Below are 21,804 nucleotides of genomic sequence, written 5' to 3' on the forward strand. Positions count from 1 at the left end.
GCGGAATATGTCACATAAATTGAGAACAGAGAAAAGGCCATATTGCGTTGTTTGCAAAAATGTCTTGTAAAAGCTGTTATAATATGCAAATGCCAGTCAGCTGCTGCTCTCCTTCTCTAAAAGTTGCATTCAGTTGCATTCTTGTGAACATGTGGTTGGGTCAAAGCCCTAGCTTCTCGGGTTTACATTTTTCATGACTTTTAAAGCCATATGTTTAAATAATACATAAAGTACATACACATGGGGGGGGGGATATGGTTTGAGCGAGAGAGATGCAGAGATAGAGGAAGGGGGACAACAAAGAGGCAGCACAAAATAGAGCAGGAGAGAGGGAAATGTACATGAAAATGGTATACAGTATCTCTAGGATTGGCATGTACAGATGACTGAAGCATGTAAATTGGGATTAAGGGTCTCACTGCCATGAGGAGGGCAGGCAGGGGTGATGAAGAGGGGTGGGCACAGCAGAAGTCAAGGAGACAAGCTGCCACACGCCAGATGGGACACCATCTTAACAATTCAAACAGAGAGCACACCTCGCCACTTGTGAACAGTTAAATATGACACCACTGATACCATACTGACAGACGCGCAACGCTAGCCTTCAATCCACAACCACCAACGAAGCACAGGGCCATGATGGGTTTGGATATACTCACGCACACACAATCACAGATGACACCTGTGTCATTTCAGCAGGTGTTTCTGATCTCACTTATCAACCTCCACACTACTAACACAAGTTTGGCTCCTGAGAAACCAGTGTAACACTCACATGAGAAGGATTCGTCGGCCAGAACATTGAGGCAGGCGGCCCCATTCTCGCAGGGATTGGGCTCGTAAACTTCCCCTGCAAGACACGGGGAGACAAGAACACAGAGTCCCAAGGGGTTAGAGAACAACCCTCTGCTCATTGAAATGGTCAGACAGCTGGATCATGCACAATAATCTAATGAGGGAGAATTGGAATCACAAGTCTGAATAGAACTCAAACTAGTTCAGAGAGTGAGCTGGTGTCAGACTGGTCACAAGCTTCTACGGGGTTGGTAATATGCACACAACATTACTCCATCTTCAAAGTCAAAGTTTGTGGGGATGACTCATTCTAATAGGCCTAGCTTTGCTCTGATGTTTGCTCATCTTTACACAAGGCTCCTAAACACCCTCCTCTAAAGTGGATCCATGTGTGTCGTCACTAATACGGTTTAATATGTTCCTGGTATTTTTAAAATATTCCATCCCGAGAATAAATCACTTTTCTCCCATGTAACCTGGTATTTCCTGCCAAAACCCAGGTATTCTGGTATTTCCTTCCAAAACCGGAAGTGTCATTCTAAAGCAGGGTTATCCTAATTAATTTGTACAATTAAAAATGTCTTGAGTCAATAAGCAAGCCTACATAAGTTCAGGAGTAAAAATGTGCTTAACAAGTCACATAATAAGTTGCATGGACACTTGGTGCAATAATAGTGTTTAACATTCTATTTTAATGACTACTCATCTCTGTACCCCACACATACAATTATCTGTAAGGTCCCTCAGTCGAGCAGTGAATTTCAAACACAGATTCAACCACAAAGACCAGGGAGGTTTTGCAATGCATTGCAAAGAATGGCACCTATGGGTAGATGGGTAAAAACATTGAATATCCCATTGAGCATGGGAAAGTTATTAATGAAACTTTGAATGGTGTATCAATACACCCAGTCACAAAAAAGATACAGGGGTCCTTCCTAACTCAGGAAGGAAACCGCTCAGGGATTTCACCAAGAAGCCAATGTTGACATTAAAACACTTACAGAGTTGAATGGCTGTGATAGGAGAAAATTGAGGATGGATCAACAACATTGTAGTTACTCCACAATACTAACATAATTGACAGGGCGAAAAGAAGGAAGCCTGTAGAGAACACAAATATTCCAAAACTTGCATCATGTTTGCAACAAGGCACTGAAGTAATATTGCAAAAAATGCACAATCCAGGCGTGGAAAGCTTTTAGAGACTTACCCAGAAACACTCACAGCTGTAATCGCTGCCAAAGATGACTCTAACATGTATTGACTCAGGGGGTTGAATACTTAAAGTTGAAGTCGGAAGTTTACATACACTTAGGTTGGAGTCATTAAAACTCGTTTTTCATCCACTCCACACATGTCTTGTTAACAGACTATAGTTTTGGCAAGTTGGATAGGACATCTACTTTGTGCATGACACAAGCAATTTTTCCAACAATTGTTTACAGACAGATTATTTTACTTGTAATTCACTGTATCACAATTCCAGTGGGTCAGAAGTTTACATACACTAAGTTGACTGTGCCTTCAAACAGCTTGGAAAATTCCAGAAAATTATGTCATGGCTTTAGAAGCTTCTGATAGGCTAATTGACATAATTTGAGTCAATTGGCTGATAGGCTAATTGACATAATTTGAGTCAATTGGAGGTGTACCTGTGGATGTATTTCAAGGCCTACCTTCAAACTCAGTGCCTCTTTGCTTGACATCATGGGAAAATCAAAAGAAATCAGCCAAGACCTCAGAATTTTTTTTGTAGACCTCCACAAGTCTGGTTCATCCTTGGGAGCAATTTCCAAATGCCTGAAGGTACAACATTCATCTGTACAAACAATAGTACGCAAGTATAAACACCATGGGACCACGCAGCCGTCATAACGCTCAGGAAGGAGACACGTTCTGTCTCCTAGAGATGAACGTACTTTGGTGTGAAAAGTGCAAATCAATCCCAGAACAACAGCAAAGGACCTTGTGAAGATGCTGGAGGAAACAGGTACAAAAGTATCTATATCCACAGTAAAACAAGTCCTATATCGACATAACCTGAAAGGCCGCTCAGCAAGGAAGAAGCAACTGCTCCAAAACTGCCATAAAAAAGCCAGACTACAGTTTGCAACTGCACATGGGGACAAAGATTGTATTTTTTGGAGAAATGTCCTCTGGTCTGATTAAACAAAAATAAAACTGTTTGGCCAGAATGACCATCGTTATGTTTGGAGGAAAAGGGTGGTACTTGCAAGCCGAAGAACACCATCCCAACCGTGAAGCACGGGGGTGGCAGCATCATGCTGTGGGGGTGCTTTGCTGCAGGAGGGACTGGTGCACTTCACAAAATAGATAGCATCTTGAGGAAGGAAAAGTATGTGGATATATTGAAGCAACATCTCAAGACATCAGTCAGAAAGTTAAAGATTGGTCGCAAATGGGTCTTCAAAATGGACAATGACCCCAAGTATACTTCCAAAGTTGTGGCAAAATGGCTTAAGGACAACAAAGTCATGGTATTGGAGTGGCCATCACAAAGCCCTGACCTCAATCCTATAGAACATTTGTGGGCAGAACTGAAAAAGTGTGTGCGAGCAAGGAGGCCTACAAACCTGACTCAGTTACACCAGCTCTGTCAGGAGGAATGGGCCAAAATTTACCCAACTTATTGTGGGAAGCTTGTGGAAGGCTACCCGAAACGGTTGACCCAAGTTAAACAATTTAAAGGCAATGCTACAAAATACTAATTGAGTGTATGTAAACTTCTGACCCACTGGGAATGTAATGAAATACATAAAAGCTGAAATAAATCATTCTCTCTACTATTTCACATTCTTAAAATAAAGTGGTCATCCTAACTGACATGAGTCAGGGAATATTTACTAGGATTAAATGTCAGGAATTTTGAAAAACTGACTTTAAATGTATTTGGCTAAGGTATATGTACAGTAAACTTCCGACTTCAACTGTATCTAATCAAGATATATTGATGATCATCGGGTGCGGTCTGCCGAACGCATTATCGGGGGCAAACTACCCGCCCTCCAAGACACCTACAGCATCCGATGTCACAGGAAGGCCAAAAAGATCATCAAGGACATCAACCACCCGAGCCACTGCCTGTTCACCCCGCTATCATCCAGAAGGTGAGGTCAGTACAGGTGCATCAAAGCTGGGACCGAGAGAATGAAAAACAGCTTCTATCTCAAGGTCATCTGGCTGTTAAATAGCCATCACTAGCACATTAGAGGCTGCTGCTGCCTATTGAAATCACTGGCCACTTTAAGAAAAGGAACACTAGTCACTTTAATAATGTTTACAGTCACTTTAATAATGTTTACATATCTTGAACTACTCATCTCATGTATATACTGCATTCTATTCTATAATATTCTACTGTATCTTAGTCCATGCAGCTCTGTCATTGCTCATCCATATATGTATATTTTCTTAATTCCATTCCTTACTAGTTTTGTGTGTATTAGGTATATGTTGTGAAATTGTTAGATACTACTTGTTAGATATTACTGCACTGTCAGAGCTAGAAGCACAACCATTTTGCAACACCCGCTATAATATCTGCTAAACACGTGTATGTGACAAATAACATTTGATTTGAATTAATGTCTTATTTTTCATGATTTCTTTTACAAATGTTTAAAGTTCTCTTCCATTTTCACATTACAGAGTATTTTATGTACAATGGAATACATTTGAATCCCACTTTGTAACACAACAAAATGTGGAAAAAGTCAAGGGGTGTGAATACTTTCGGAAGGCATTGTAAATACACTGCTCAAAAAAATAAAGGGAACACTTAAACAACACAATATAACTCCAAGTCAATCACACTTCTGTGAAATCAAACTGTCCACTTAGGAAGCAACACTGATTGACAATACATCTCACATGCTGTTGTGCAAATGGAATAGACAACAGGTGGAAATTATAGGCAATTAGCACGACACCCCCAATAAAGGACTGGTTTTGCAGGTGGTGACCACAGACCACTTCTCAGTTCCTATGCTTCTTGGCTGATGTTTTGGTCACTTTTGAATGTTGGCAGTGCTTTCACTCTAGTGGTAGCATGAGACAGAGTCTACAACCCACACAAGTGGCTCAGGTAGTGCAGCTCATCCAGGATGGCACATCAATGCGAGCTGTGGCAAGAAGGTTTGCTGTGTCTGTCAGCGTAGTGTCCAGAGCATGGAGGCGCTACCAGGAGACAGGCCAGTACATCAGGAGACGTGGAGGAGGCCGTATGAGGGCAACAACCCAGCAGCAGGACTGCTACCTCCGCCTTTGTGCAAGGAGGAGCAGGAGGAGCACTGCCAGAGCCCTGCAAAATGACCTCCAGCAGGCCACAAATGTCCAGCAGGCCACAAATGTGCAAAACCGTGCAGGACGTTTGGCATTTGCCAGAAAACACCAAGATTGGCAAATCTTGGTATCCCACTAGTGGTCTTTCAATCACCTGCGAGTTTTCAGATCAGTTCAGATCAGAGCCTCGCGTGTGCACATTTGTTGATATTCGTTGCTAGTTAGCGAGTTATTAGCCCAGTTATAGATAAGTATCGATCAGAAATGGGGAGTTACTGCTTTCTACAGGAGCAGAAAATGTTTAGGCTACATTTCAAGCTGTCTTTGAAAAGCCAGTCAGGTAAAAAGCTTGTCTTGTATTTTGAGACAGGCTTGAATATGCAAATAAGCCAATAGGCAGAAGGGTAGCCTACATTGTCAAATGTTCTGTATGGTAATAATAATTAATTGGATTTTGTGGTTTCTTGCATCATACAACACAATACAATTTAAAGTCACCTATTTAGCCCATGGTAAAAAAGTACCAAGTAAAAAATAATGAATTAATGTCAAGCCCTTCATAATATAAAAACATTTTTTTTAAGTCTCATGCATTGTAGGCCTGCATTGAACACCACATATAGGCTACTGTGGGCTATATCATAGAAATCAAAAGCTATTTCCATGTGAAAATGTTATGGGATTTGCTCCATTGGTTTTGTTGGTAGGCCTACATTATTCTCAAATAGCCACAATAGCCTATTGAATACTGTCTAAAACTGTAAGGGTACAGCCTCAGTGTTCACTGTAAACGCGCGCCGGAAGTTGCACAAAATTCTCACAACGTTTAAGTTTCCACTCCCAAGAACAAAAATTTGCTCAACGGCCCAAAAAATTGGAGGGAACATTGGTTATCAGTCTGAATAAATAACAGCTATAACCTATCAAAACCGCACATTGTCTCTCTTCTTTCAAACTCCGAGAGTTATTTTGGCTGCTGTATTTAACATTCAGCAAACAAGAGCAAGCTTGCATCCGTCTTTGAATAGTGTATTAGTATAAGAAATGATTTAAAAGAAAATCTCCAACAAGCTATTCTAGTCTAGCTTTTCTTGGGACTCCACAGGAGCTAAGAAGGAGAGAGGCCAGTGGAGAGCAGGTGTGTATTGTGCAAGTAAAGACAGAGGCTATAGGTTAGAAGCTTATGCATATTATCCCATCATTCATTAGCTAAATATAAGTCTAATACTACATTGAATGTATTAACTGAAAGAGGTTGGCTATGACATACACAGTAGCGGTGCGTGGGTAACCCCCCAAATAAAAGCCTACTGTATGTGTTAATTGTGTTGTTTGCTCTTTAAGCTGTTCATTCATTTGCCTTGCGGCCGTGATATATAGGCCTAAAGGCCGAGACAATAAGATGACACAGTGGCAGAATAAATTCAACCACACCTTTGTTTTATCACATATCTGGATAGCAACCTCTGTCCGGTGAAGTCCACAAAGCATATTGCATGTACAGTAACAGACAGTTACATGACCTACAGCATGGTCAAGCAAGTTAATGTTTCAGACATTTTCGGACCACTAAACAACTATTGATTTAGAACCACAGAGTGTTACCGCAAGTCGCAAAGAAAACAGGAGCTGCCTCCACTATTCCAGCACCATTTCAACGTCAACATTTCAACATCATCAAATGACCTCTGCTTAGTCTAATAAAGTGTCAACTAAAAGTTACCAAAAACCATTTAGTCCAATCAACGTCAGCTAAATATGAAGTGGCTCTCCATGGTTCTGATTTATGTGTCCGTGTGCGTGTGTGTGTCTGTTGAATCACCATACTTGTAGAGAAATGCCAATGCCACCCTCTCTTTCATGTTGACGAAACAGTCTATCACGCTGTCATACAGTACACATTTTTATTTTTTGTTTTCCTAGGATACCTTTCCAAATGCTTGATCGCTAGCCTAACTTCCATTCATGGGCAACGTTAGCTAGTTAACATTAGCCTTCTACATCTAGCTACATATTGAACTTCCATCCTCTCAAGCCAGGGGCACAACAATGTATGAATTAATGGAGAATTAAGTAGAACCACAAGTCCAAATCCCTATCTCCATTCATGGTTAATTAAAAAAAGTACCAATTTCGCTTGCTCGGATGCTTTCTCCTGTGAGATACATTCGGCCTCTTGCGAATTGAAGGAAAATTATTAAACACAATGGTACATTTTTGGAGAAGCCTGACTTCCCTTGGCATCAATGAAAACACACCACTGGACATACAGTGTATATATACCTTGAACAGGATTATATATTTTGGATGCAATTTAAATGGAATTGATGGAGAGAGAGAAAGACAGGGAGAGTGCTCACGTGTGCACTGAATAAAAGCAATGATACTAGTGATAGAAGTTTTTAAAACTCTGCAGCTGTTAAAAAAATAATCTTTACTATAAAATGATAAGATGACCCTGAAAGCCAGATGGAGATGTATAAATTAGACGAGCATTCAGATACAATGAGTGTACAAAACATTAGGAACTTTTTCCATAACATAGACTGACCAGGTGAAAGCTAAAGTATGATCACTTATTGATGTCACCTGTTAAATCTACTTCAATCAGTGTAGATGAAGGGAAGGAGATTGGTTAAATAAGGATTTTTAAGCCTTGAGAAAATTGAGACATGAATTGTGTATGTGTACCATTCAGAGGGTGAATGGGCAAGACAAAATATTTAAGTGCCTTTGAACGGGGTATGGTAGTAAGTGCAAGGCGCACCAGTTTGAGTGTGTCAAGAACTGCAATGCTGCTGGGTTTTTCATGCTAAACAGTTTCCCATGTGTATCAAGAATGGTCCACCACCAAAAGGACATCCAGCCAACCTGGAGTCAACATGGGCCAGCATCCCTGTGGAACACTTTCAACACCTTGTAGTCCATGTCCCGACGAATTGAGGCTGTTCAGAGGGCAAAAGGGGGGGCAACTCAATAGTAGGAAGGCTATGCTGCAGCAAATGTACCTGTCACAAAAAAAAGTTACCAGAGATGATATATGCATCGTGAACTGCGGTCCATACTGAGATCCACCGTCTATCTCCACCCTGAGTGTTGATGATTGATCACACAGATAGCAGAGCAGAGAAGGCAGTAGAGCACCCAGATTTAGACATTGCATTTAATTTAATAGTTCCATATAAATGCTGTTCATATAAATAATGTATTATAATTTACCGGTTTCTCGCAGTTACAATGCCTTCAGAAAGTATTCATAACCCTTGACTTATTCCACATTTTGTTATGTTACAGCCTGAATTCAAAATGGACTAAATATATTTTCTCTCACCCATCTACACACAATACCCCATAATGACAAAATGAAAACATGTTTAGAACTGTTTGCAGATTTATTGAAAATGAAATACAGAATTATCTCATTTACATAAGTATTCACACGCCTGAGTCAATACTTTTTAGAAGCACCTTTGAAGGGTATTACAGCTTTGAGTTGTCTTGGGTATGTCTGTAGCAGCTTTGCACATCTGGATTTGTGGATTTTCCACCCATTCTTCCTTGCAGATTTTCTCAAGCTCTCTTAAGTTAGATTGGGAGCGGCAGTGAACAGCACTCTTCAAGTCTTTCCACAGATTTTCTATGGGAATCAAGTCTGGGCTTTGGCTGGGCCACTCACTGACGTTCACATTCTTGTTCTGAAGCAATTCCAGCGTTGCTTTGGCTGTATGCTTGGGGTCATTGTCCTGTTGGAACATAAATCTTCGCCCCATTCTAAGGTCATTTGCACTCTGAAGCAGGCTCTCATAAAGGATTTGCCTGTATTTGGCTCCATTCATTGTTCCCTCTATCCTTACCAATCTCCCAGTCACTGCCTCTGAAAAGCATCCCCAAAGCATGATGCTGCCACCACCATGCTTCACGGTAGTGATGGTGTTAGATGGGTCATGAGATGTGCCTGGTTTCTCTAGACATAGCGATTTGCATTCAGGCCAAAGAGTTCAATTTTTGTCTCATCAGACCACATAATCTTTTTCCTTATGCTCTCAGAGTCTTTCACATGCCTTTTTGCAAAGTCCAGGTGTGCTGTCCTGTGCATTTTTCTCAGGAGTGGCTTCTGTCTGACAAAGCCCAGATTGGTGAAGTGCTGCAGAAACTGTTGTCCTTCTGTCAGGTTCTCCCATCCCAGCCAAAGAACTCTGTAGTTCTGTCAGAGTGGTCATTGGGTTCTTGGTCATCTCCATGACCAAGGTCCTTCTTGCCCAGTTGCTCAATTTGGTCGGATGGCCAGCTCTAGGCTGGGTAGTTCCATATTTTTTCAATTTCCCAATGACGGAGACCACTGTGCTCTTGGAAAGTTTTAACACTAGACATGGTTTTATACCCTTCCCCAGATATATTGCTCAACACAATTCTATCTCGGAGCACTACGGACAGTTTCTTGGACTTCATGGTATAGTTTCTGCTCTGACATGCACTGTCAACTGTGGGACCTTATATAGACAGGTGTGTTTCTTTCTAAATCATGTCCAGACAATTGAATTGGCCAGAGGTGGACTCCAATCAAGTTGCAGTGACATCTCAAGGATGATCAAGGGAAATGTAATGCACCTGAGCACAATTTGGAGTGTCATAGCAAAGGGGTGTGAATACTTATGGAAATGGTTTTCTGTATTTCATTTTCAATAAATGTGGAACAATTTCTAAAAACATGTTTCACTTTGCCATTATGGGGTATTGTGTGTAGATGGGCGGGAAAAAATTAACAATTTAATCCATTTTGAACTCAGGCTGTATCACAACATAATGTGGAATAGGTCAAGGGGTATGACTACTTTCTGAAGGCACTGTATTTATCCATGGGAAAGGGAGTGGGTTTGGCCGGAAATTCTTGTTAAATCTCGGTAACCCGGTTCCCGTTATGGGGTAAGTAGACATCAGTGGAGGCTGCTGAGGGGAGGACGGCTCAGAATAATGGCTGGAAAGGAGAAAATGGAAACCATGTTTTTGATGTATTTGATACCATTCCACTCATTCCGCTGCAGCCATTTCCACGAGCCCGTCCTCCCCAATTAAGATGCCACCAACCTCCTGTGGTAGACTTTCAGTAGGAGACATTACAGAACGATTAGCTGTAAATTGATTCCACAGTGATAAATACTTAAAGAACTCTATTTAGACTGTGACCGCCATCCCCCCCAAAACACTTATTGGGTTTCACAAAGAGAATGGGTTGACTGGATACAAGCCAATATATATAATTATATTTTAAGGGAACATCAAAGGCCTATCCTTGCATTTCACATCGGTTCACCAAATGACAAAAAATCACAACAAGGGGGAAAAAGAACATTGAGGCTTTTTGAACACATGGCAAGTGACTAGAACATGATTGGTTCTCATCAAAGAAAATTTACTCTCTTCTGTTAATTGGATGCAATGGCTAAAGGTAATGAGCTTGTTTGGTCATGGGTAAGAGAAAGAACAGAGAGAATAAACGCAACAGAAATATGCAGAAAGAGTCAAAGCACCACAGGCAAACATGAAAGACAGACATTGTGGTCTTAACAAGCCAACAGTAAGAATCTGTTCTCAAAGAAAGGCAGCTCTAAAACAATGCAAAGAGAAATAAAATTGAGCAGACGAGAAGAGGAAAAAAAAGAGAAAATAAAAAGAGATCATCACAAACGCTGTGAAAGCCGTAGCAGGTAGCAATGGCAGGGAACAGGTCGGTCGTTCAGCTCTAAATAGCTCAATTGCTTTTGGGAAGATGCAGCCCTGGGAGATGGATCTGCTCTGCTGCTAGCATGCTAGGGGTTTGAAGATGAGTGAGGCCTTTGGTGGTGCTGGGAATCCAGTAAATCGCTGCAGGCATCCTTTAAACTTGCCCCCTAAGGGGTTAGATACTTCTGCTGAGCTGATGGGATCCAGGCTGCAGCGAAGCTGTGAGGAAGGTTCAGACAGTGATGACTTAATTTCAAATAAACAAAACTAATAGCATGACACATACAGCATGTGATGGAAGCCAAAGTATCACAATATCACGCAAACATTCGTTAACTTTGAGAGGTTACTTTGAATTATCTGATGTTGGACCTGAACTCAGAGAATGTTCCATCTACCGTACTGTTTGCTTACCCGACATTCATTAAGATGATGTCAGCCCTTGGTGTTCGCAACCCAAACCCCTACAGTCACAGTCGTGGTGACTGTGATTTTGGGACCGAACCAGAAGCCATAATCACCATGGTGTGGTCGTGCTTCGGTCGCTTTGAGGTAGGTGGCTTCTCCCAAACGCAATTATCACTTGAACTTAAACACGTGTTCTTCTCTTTGGTTTCCATGTCTAAAGACCTGATTCAGCAGCCACAGACATCTCCATGTCTCCTTCCAAACCGTTCAAAGGAACTGAGGGTCTTTCCTCCCAGCCAGAGGCCAACAGTACACCACCTTCTGGTTTGACTTAGCTTATCAACACACACCACTTTGTCTGTTAAGTGCTTCCGTCCACATAAGACGACCTCCACCACTTCATTTCCTCAAAACCGAGGTTGAATCAAAATTGTTGTCCACCCAGTTTATTTCCCTGTGGTAGTAAAGGTATTTTTTATTGTTAAATAATTTGGTCCCTGTTCTAACTTCTATAACCCTCATTACTGTGCACTGCCTAGCCTGCAAGGCCAGCTCTAAGCCCTGTAGAGGAACACAGAGGGCATCGGTCTCTGGAAGAGATCCTACCTCAACTCATCATGGGCGAGGGACAGCCATAATGTACAACCATAAACACAGACACAGCGTTTATCAAAACACTATGAGAAACAATCTGAATTGTCTCCAAACTTATACAAGAGGATATGGTAATTATATTCTCAAGGAACTCTCCAAAACTGCATTTTCCGACATGATCTATCTTCTGAAGTAAGAGCTAAGAAATGCAATACTGATTGACTATTATCTTGGACATCTACTAACATCTAGAATAGTCCAATGTTGTATAATACACTAAATGACCAAATGTATGTGGACACCTGCTTGTTGAACATCTCATTCCAAAATCATGGGCATTAATGTGGAGTTGGTGCCCCTTTTGCTGCTATAACAGCCTCCACTATTCTGGGAAGGCTTTCCACTAGATGTTGGAACATTGCAGCGGAGACTTGCTTCCATTCAGCGACAAGAGCATTAGTGAGGTTGGGCACTGATGTTGGATGTTGAGCGATTAGGCCTGGCTCGCAGTCGGCGTTACAATTCATTCCAAAGGCATTCGATGGGGTTGAGGTCAGGGCTCTGTGCAGGCCAGTCAAGTTTTTCCACACCGATCTCGACAAACCATTTCTGTATAGCATTGTCATGCTGAAAGAGAAAAGGGCCTTTCCCAAACTGTTGCAACAAAGTTGGAAGAACAGAATTGTCTAAAATGTCATTGTATGCTGTAGCGTTAAGATTTTCCTTCACAGGAGCTAAGGGGCCTAGCCCAAAACATGAAAAAGAGCCCCAGACCATTATTCCTGCTCCACCAAACTTTACAGTTGGCACTATGCATTGGGGCAGGTAGCGCCAAACCCAGATTCGTCCGTCGGACTGCCAGATGGTGAAGAGTGATTCATCACTCCAGAGAACGCGTTTCCACTGCTCCAGAGTCCAATGGCAGCCAACGCTTGGCATTGCGCATGGTGATCTTAGGCTTGTGTGCGGCTGTTCTGCAATGGAAACCCATTTCATGAAGCTCCCGACGAACAGTTCTTGTGCTGACGTTGCTTCTAGAGGCAGTTTGAAACATGGTAGTGAGTGTTGCAACCGAGGACAGACGATTTTTACACGCTACGTGCTTTAGCACTCGGCAGTCTCGTTCTGTGAGATTGTGTGGCCTACCACTTCGTGGCTGAGCCGTTGTTGCTCGTAGAAGTTTCCACTTCACAATAACAGCACTTACAGTTGACCGGGGAAGCTCTAGCAGGGCAGGAATTTTATGAATTGACTTGTTGGAAAGGTGGCATCATATGACAATGCCACGTTGAAAGTCACTGAGCTCTTCAATAAGGCCATTCTACTGCCAATGTTTGTCTATGGAGATTGCATGGCTGGGTACTCAATTTTACACCACATACTTTCGCATATATACAGTGCATTCGGAAAGTATTCAGACCCTTTCCCTTTTTTCCACATTTTGTTACGTTACAGCCTTATTCTAAAATGGATTAAATTAATTGTTTTCCTCATCAATCTACACAAAATAATCCATAATGACAAAGAAAAACTAGACATTTTTGCAAATGTATAAAAAATTAAAAACAGAAATTACATTTACATTAGTATTCAGACACTTTGCTATGAAACTCAAAACTGAGCTCAGGTACATCCTGTTTCTATTGATCATCCTTGAGATGTTCCTACAACTTGATTGGAGTCCACCTGTGGTAAATTCAATTGATTGGACATGATTTGGAAAGGCACATACCTGTCTATATAAGGTTCAACAGTTGACAGTGCATGTCAGAGCAAAAACCAAGCAATGTGGTCGAAGGAATTCTCCGTAGAGCTCCAAGACAGGATTGTGTCGAGGCACAGATCTGGGGAAGGGTAACAAAATATTTCTGCAGCATTGAAGGTCCCCAAGAACACAGTGTCCTCCATCATTCGTAAATGGAAGAAGTTTGGAACCACCAATACTCTTCCTAGAGCTGGCCGCCCGGCCAAACTGATCAATCGGGGCAGAAGGGCCTTGGTCAGGGAGGTGACCAAGAACCCGATGGTCACTCTGACAGAGCTCCAGAGTTCCTCTGCGGGAGATGGGAGAACCTTCCAGAAGGACAACCATCTCTGCAGCACTCCACTAATCAGGCCTTTATGGCCAGACGGAAGCCACTCCTCAGTAAAAGGCACATGACAGTCTGTTTGGAGTTCACCAAAATTCACCTAAAGGACTCTCAGACCATGAGAAAGAAGATTCTCTGGTCTGATGAAGCCAAGATTGAACTCTTTGGCCTGAATGCCAAGCATCACGTCTGGAGGAAACCTGGCACCATCCCTACGGTGATGCATGATGGTGGCAGCATCATGCTGTGTGGATATTTTTCAGCGGCAGGGACTGGGACACTAGTCAGGATTGGGGAAATATGAACGGAGCAAAGTACAGAGAGATCCTTGATGAAAATTTGCTCCAGAGCGCTCAGGACCTCAGACTGGGGCGAAGGTTGAACTTCCAACAGGACAACGACCCTAAGCACACAGCCGAGACAACGCAGGAGTGGCTTCGGGACAAGTCTCTGAATGTCATTGAGTGAATATAGATGTGCCAAGCATGTAGTGTCATACCCATGAAGACTCGAGGCTGTAATCACTGCCAAAGGTGCTTCAACAAAGTACTATATATTATTTCTAATATATTTGCCAACATTTCTAAAAACCTGTTTTTGCTTTGTCATTATGGAGTATTATGTGAAGATTGATGAGGATTTTTTTTCTAAATCCATTTTAGAATAAGGCTGTAACGTAACAAAATGTGGGAAAAGTCAAGGGGTCTGAATACTTTCTGAATGCACTGTAGTGTATGTGGTAAATGCCTTCAAGGTTATTTGAATGTTTACTTCAACTCTTCACCCCACTTTATTAAATTGAACTTGTTGTGAAATATTGAATATTGTTTAATTGCAAAGGCAAATTGCAAAACTCTATCGTGCCTACCATATGCCAAAATGAATAGATGATAATGTAATGTAATAACATATGCAGCAATTTGCTTGTGGTCTTGTCTGTTTGTCTCTTGAATTCAAAATATGACAGCGCCAAATTGCATAAAATACCAAAAGCTAATCAAGGCACACTTCACACAAATATAGACAAGTCTCTAGGAAGTCCAAGGAGCTTCTGGCAGACAATGTTACCCAGCTGACGTTCACACAAAGGTGCCTCTCAAGGATTGCCAATGCCAGTCAGGCATATGGTGTATCTAAACCCTGCACAGTGATACATCTTGAGGTTTTCTAAGTAGCAGAGTGTTTCCTTTGACATTCTCACTTCACTTTCTGCTGCTGTTGCCAACACCAAGGCATTGTGGTTTCACCCTGCCACTGAATGGGGGTGGAACCGATGTCTGCTAGTATGACAGCTTTGACATTCCCTGCTACCCACTCAATACCAATATACAATCCAACTATAATCATACAGAACATGTACCATACTAAGCCCAATAACACATTTTAAATATACAATCCTGAGTACAATTAATGTCTGTAATAAGAAAATCATTTTCTCACATTGGATCAAATGATCCTAAAGACCAGGAGTCAGAATTATTGACGAGATGGAAGGAGCCCCACATCCCATCCAATAGTTCCTGCAGAGAGCTTGTTACGTGACAACCCGTTCAACCCAGTCATCTAGGTTACTGATCCATCTGATCTCAGATCCCAGAGCTGACCACATCAAACACTGAGTGGTGTGATTGCTCCTCTCTCTACTGTCTCATTACTGATGCCCTACTTCAGGCCCAAGCTGAGCCAGGAGAGCCTACTGCTGCTAGATTCATTAGAGACCTGGAGGTTCCCCCGGCTTTTGCAGCTATCACTTCCCGAGAGAAGATCGCCCTGATTAATTCTCGTGGTCCAGTTAATATGATCCATAAAACATGCCATTAAATGAAATTCACATCTGCATTGAATACATGGTGATTAATGTGGGGCATGCGAATTGGCTAAGGGGGCATGGTGGATTAAGGAAAGGTGCGAGGCGATTAGGGTAGTGCACAATTTTTTTTCTTTTTAGAACAGTGTCAGTGATCAAGAAAATTAATGAATATTTAACAGTACATTGAGGCATTTAGGAGACATTGTTCATTAAATGTGTTTATTTGTTTACTTGGATACCAATCAGCTTTTGCAGAGGCAGCAGCTATTCTTCCTGGGGTCCCCAAAAAACACAAAACATGACAGTCACACAAATTTAAAATACCACAGTATAATGAATTAAGAATATATACATATATGGACGAGCAATGTCAGAGCGGCATGGACTAAGATACAGTAGAATAGTTTAGAATACAGAATATACAAATGAGATGAGTAATGCAAGATATGTAAACATTATTAAAGTGGCTAGTGATTTCTAGTCTATGTCTATAGGCAGCAGCCTCTAATGTGCTAGTGACGGCTGTTTAACAGTCTGATGGCCTTGAGATAGAAGCTGTTTTTTATTCTCTCTGTCCCAGCTTTGATGCATCTGTACTACCACGCCTTCTGGATGATAGCGGGGTGAACGGGCAGTGGCTCGGGTGGTTGATGTCCTTGATGATCTTTTTGGCCTTCCTGTGACATTGGGTGCTGTAGGTGTCCTGGAGGGCAGGTAGTTTTCCCCCGGTAATGTGTTGTGCAGACCGCACCACCATCTGGAGAGCCTTGCGGTTGCGGTCGGTGCAGTTGCCATACCAGACGGTGATACAGCCCGACAGGATGCTCTCAATTGTGCATCTGTAAAAGTTTGTGAAAGTTTTTAGGTGCCAAGCCAAATTTCTTTAGCCTCCTGAGGTTGAAGAGGCTCTGTTGTGCCTTCTTCACCACACTGTCTGTGTGGGTGATCCATTTCAGTTTGTCAGTGATGTGTATGCCAAGGAACTTGAAGCTTTCCACCATCTCCACTGCGGTCCCCTCTGCTGTTTCCTGAATTCCACGATCATCTCCTTTGTTTTGTTGATGTTGAGTGAGAGGTTATTTTCCTGGCACCACACTCCCAGAGCCCTCACCTCCTCCCTGTAGGCTGTCTCGTCATTGTTGGTAATCAAGCCTACTACTGTTGTGTCGTCTGCAAACTTGATGATTGAGTTGGAGGTGTGCTTGGCCACGCAGTCATGGATGAACAGGGAGTACAGGAGTGGGCTGAGCACGCACCCTTGTGGGGCCCCAGTGTTGAGGATCAGCGAAGTGGAGGTGTTGTTTCCTACCTTCACCACCTGGGGGCGGCCCGTCAGGAAGTCCAGGACCCAATTGCACAGGGTGGGGTTCAGACTCAGGGCCTCGAGCTTATAGATGAGCTTGGAGGGTACTATGATGTTGAATGCTGAGCTATAGTCAATGAACAGCATTCTTACATAGGTATTCCTCTTTCCAGATGGGATAGGGCAGTGTGCAGAGTGTTGGCGATTGCATCGTCTGTGGATCTATTGGGGCAGCAAGCAAATTGAAGTGGGTCTAGGGTGGCAGGTAAGGTAGAGGTGATATGATCCTTGACTAGTGTCTCAAATAACTTCTTGATGACAGAGGTGAGTGATACGGGGCGATAGTCATTTAGTTAAGTTACCTTTGCTTTCCTGGGTACAGGAACAATGGTGGCCATTTTGAAGCATGTGGGGACAGCAGACTGGGATAGGGAGAGATTGAATATGTCCGTATACACACCAGCCAGCTGGTCTGCGCATGCTCTGAGGACACGGCTAGGGATGCCGTCTGTGCTGGCAGCCTCGCGAGGGTTAACACATTTTAATGTTTTACTCACGTCGGCCACGGAGAAGGAGAGCCCACAGTCCTTGGTAGCGGTCGCGTCGTGGCACTGTTTTATCCTCAAAGCGGGCGAAGAAGGTGTTTAGCTTGTCCGGAAGCAAGACGTCGGTCTAGGCGACGTGGCTGAATTTCCTTTTGTAGTCCGTGATTGTCTGTAGACCCTGCCACATACGTCTCGTTTCTGAGCTGTTGAATTGCGACTCCACTTTGTCTCTATACTGACGTTTTGCTTGTTTGATTGCCTTGCAGAGTGAATAACTACACTGTTTGTAATCTGCCATATTCCTAGTCACCTTGCCATGGTTAAATGCAGTGGTTTGCGCTTTCAATTTTGCGCGAATGCAGCCATCTATCCACGGTTTCTGGTTAGGGTAGGTTTTAATAGTCACAGTGGGTATGACATCTCCTATACACTTCCTGATGTACTCAGTTACTGTATCAGTGTATTCGTCTAAATTATTTTCGCAAGCTACATTTTCGCAAGAACATATCCCAGTCCGTGTGATCAAAACAATCCTGAAGCATGAATTCCGATTGGTCAGACCAGTGTTGAATAGTCCTTAGCATGGGTACTTCCTGTTTGAGTTTCTGCCTATAGGAAGGGAGAAGCAAAATGGAGTCGTGGTCAGATTTGCCAAAAGGAGGGCGGGGGAGGGCCTTGTAAGCCTCGCGGAAGTTTGAATAACAGTAGTCCAGTGTTTTAGCAGCGCGGGTACTATAGTCGGTATGTTGATAGACCTTCGGCAGCCTAGTCCTCAAATTTGCTTTGTTAAAATACCCAGCTACAATAAATGCAGCCTCAGGTTATGTGGTTTGTAATTTGCATAAAGTCCAGTGAAGTTCTTTGAGGGCCGTCGTGGTATCGGCTTGAGGGGGGATATAAACGGCCGTGGCTATAACGGAGGAAAATTCTCTTGGGAGATAATACAGTCGGCATTTGATAGTGAGGTATTCTAGGTCGGGTGAACAAAAGGACTTGAGTTCCTCATCAACTCTCAACCAGGAAAGACTGGGATGCATGTTGTTGATGTTAGTTCTGTATGGGCAGGTAAGGGCAAGGCGTGCTGCTCTGTTTGGAGCCAACTGCAACTTTGCTTTCTTTGCTGCACTTGACCATATTACTTGACAGTAATCAAGATGGGACAAGACCAGAGCCTGAACAACTAGTACATTTGATTTTTGTGTCAAAAAATGAATAACATATTTTTATAACAGCAAAACCCCGCCCCAATCTTCACATCAACTTTGTCAATATGACTTGACCATGATAATTGACACTCCAATGTTATACCTAGGAGTTTAGCTTCCTTTGTCACATGAGACAGCATCAGCTTTCCACCAAATTGATTGTGTCCTGGGTGGCGTCCTGGTAATACTATTGCATTATCCTCTGCATATTTGTTGACGAAGTTCACAACTCGCTGCAAGTCCTCATGCTTCAGATGTAAGCTGTGATTGCTTGGGCCAGCTCTCTTTTTGATGGGAGGCATTAGACCATTCTCCTTGTATGACTGGTGGAGGAGAGTCAGGCGTGTTCTACTGATGCTAAAAGACAAATTCCAAAGACAAATATTTTAGCATGTTTATACAAGATATGGCCAAAATCACCTCCAGACATACCTGTCTAACTTTGATGGGTCATCTAATCATCTGGCGAAGTGGAGTCTTTTGTTTAGACACCTAGCTAGGTAGCTAGCTAAACAATGTACCATAATCCCAAACCATTGTTTTTATTTATTTTTACCTTTATTTAACTAGGCAAGTCAGTTAAGAACAAATTCTTATTTACATTGACGGCCTACAATGGCCAAACCCGGACGATGCTGGGCCAATTGTGCGCTGCCCTATGGGACTCCAAATCCCAGCCGGTTGTGATACAGCCTGGAATCGAACCAGGGGGTCTCTAGTGATGCCTCAAGCTCTGAGATGCAGTGCCTTAGACCGCTGCGCCACTCGGGAGCCCAAACCATAGAGTACTAGCAAAACAAACTGATTGTTATAGCTAGCTAAAGCTACCCAACTAGGTTCAATGTTAGTTAGCTAGCTAACACTAGGCTATAAGTAGATTTCTGAGATACTAATAATATTACTACACCGATCATACACGTAAAGTTAGCTATTGAGCCAGCCAGCTAACATTAGCGAGCTAGCTAACAGTACGCTTTAACTTGGAGTCTTTTGTTTAGACATGTAGCTAGCTAGCTAGCTAAATAATGAACCATAATCCCAAACCATAGAGTAGTAGCAATACAAACCGATTGTCATAGCTTTCTGACAAAATTAGAAACGTATAATATCTGAAAATGTAGCTAGACTCTTACCCGTATACATGGGTTAACGCTTCACAGCAGACTGCAGCCCCTTTCATTAAATAAGACGTCCTGTGTTGTTTCCATTTTGTTTGTACAGCTTGCTTGGCCCGTTGTGTCAAGTCACTCTGGTTCACACCGACTGTGTGCAATGCCATAAGAATCATCAGATCTTTCTGCCTCTCTGTCACGGATGTCATGGTTGCCTTTAGTTTGAAAATGTAATCTGGAGAAACACTTTTACAGTTTTCCATGATATCTTTCAAAAAAGCTGTAGTAGAAAGGATTATCTACACATACCGAGCAGCTCAAGTTATAAACAGAAGGTGCATGTCCAGCCCATTCATTATCTCAACCAATCATGGCTATCAGGAAGGTTCCTGTCTTTTTCTGTGGCTAAACCAACTTAATTTAACAACTGTATTTATATTTACAGATGTCATATAAGTTTGTTATAAAGGAACATGAAAGTTCACATGTTCCAGAAGGCATTTCTGGCCAAAAAACGCATTTTGATAAAAACAAAAAACAACAACATTCAAATGCCTCTCCTGTGAAGTAGTGACATACGCATAGTTTCCTGAAACGAGTCACAAATGCATCAGAACAGATACCATCTTAACCAACACCCCTCCCCGTGGCACTTTATCTTTCCATCCAGGTCCACATTTCTTTGGATGTCATTCACAGATGCATCTTGAGATGATGGCACTTGTTGCAGATGTGCCATATAGATGCCTGCCAATGTCCCATCACGCTGCCTGTCACCTTTCCACGTCCTCTCTAACTGTTGTTGCTCCAGCTCAGCAGGTCTCTTGGAACTGAGCTTTACCTTCAACAGCAGAAGTAATTTTCTACACTCGGTTTGAAATGTGCATGGTTGTTGAAATCTATCAGAAACCAAGAGGTCTTTATCAAGTTATGGGCTTAGGGCTGTTGCGGTGACCATATTACCGCCACACCGGCAGTCACAAGTCATGACCGCAGTAAAATTCCACGTGACCGTTGAGTCACAGTTATCTCCTCTTATGCACTCTGGACATGCTTTGGTAGTACCCAATTTGCTAATGACCATCAGCATATTAGAGCTTATGCATACGCATAGGCTTATGAGCCCAAGCTCGAATTAAATACCTGAATAAAAATTATGATTTTGCCATTATACAATACATAGCCTACCGCATATTACGCATGGCAGTAAAACATAAAATAAAACTGATTTAAGATGTCTTCGGCACATAATTAGTCTAGTTTATACTCCAAAATGAAATACATTTTCACAAATTCTGCACATTTTGCCATGGGGTGTAGAGAAAATTGTACATTTTAAAGCAAGTTTGCTGCAATTCTACACATTTTGCCATGAGGTGTGTCACGATCGTCTACGAAATGAGCGGACCAAGGCGCAGCGTGTTGAGCGAACATGACTTTATTTAATTAAAGTCCACGAAACAAAACAACAAAACAATGACGATATCGTGAAGTCCTCGGTGACACTGACCGAACATGGAACAAAAACCCACAACCACAAGGTGAAAACACACAGTTTAAATATGGCTCCCAATCAGAGATAACGAGCCGACAGCTGACACTCGTTACCTCCGATTGGGAGTCATTGACCAAACAAATAAGGAAAACCAACCACATGACAACCCAACCAACAAAACACAACCAAAACGAACACACCCTGACTCAAAATACAAAGTCCCGGAGCCAGAGCGTGACAGTACCCCCCCCTAAAGGCGCGGACTGCGACCGCGCCTCAAAAACCCCAAACAGGGGAGGGCTGGGTGGGCATACTCCTCGGAGGCGGCTCCGGCTCCGGGCTTGACCACCACCCTTCTTCAACCCCCCCGTAGCGCCCCCGGTCCGATCTGACCCAGCTGGTAGGATCTGGACTGACGACG

At 42.6% G+C, this 21,804-nt stretch overlaps 1 protein-coding gene across 3 annotated transcripts in view; it reads right to left on the minus strand.

Moving 5' to 3' along the window:
• Positions 1–21,804, minus strand: part of LOC121550311 (EGF-like repeat and discoidin I-like domain-containing protein 3) — a 301,126-nt gene that overhangs the window by 248,902 nt on the left and 30,420 nt on the right. For 2 of the 3 annotated variants that reach the window (XM_041862526.2, XM_041862525.2), the window contains exon 2: positions 776–850. The exons of the other annotated variant lie outside the window; for it this stretch is intronic. In XM_041862526.2, the coding sequence (XP_041718460.1) occupies positions 776–850 (75 nt within the window). The remainder of the gene's footprint in view (positions 1–775; positions 851–21,804) is intronic. 3 annotated transcript variants of the gene reach the window in all.

The sequence above is a fragment of the Coregonus clupeaformis genome, chromosome 18 (assembly GCF_020615455.1).
Source record: "Coregonus clupeaformis isolate EN_2021a chromosome 18, ASM2061545v1, whole genome shotgun sequence".
NCBI lineage: Eukaryota > Metazoa > Chordata > Actinopteri > Salmoniformes > Salmonidae > Coregonus > Coregonus clupeaformis.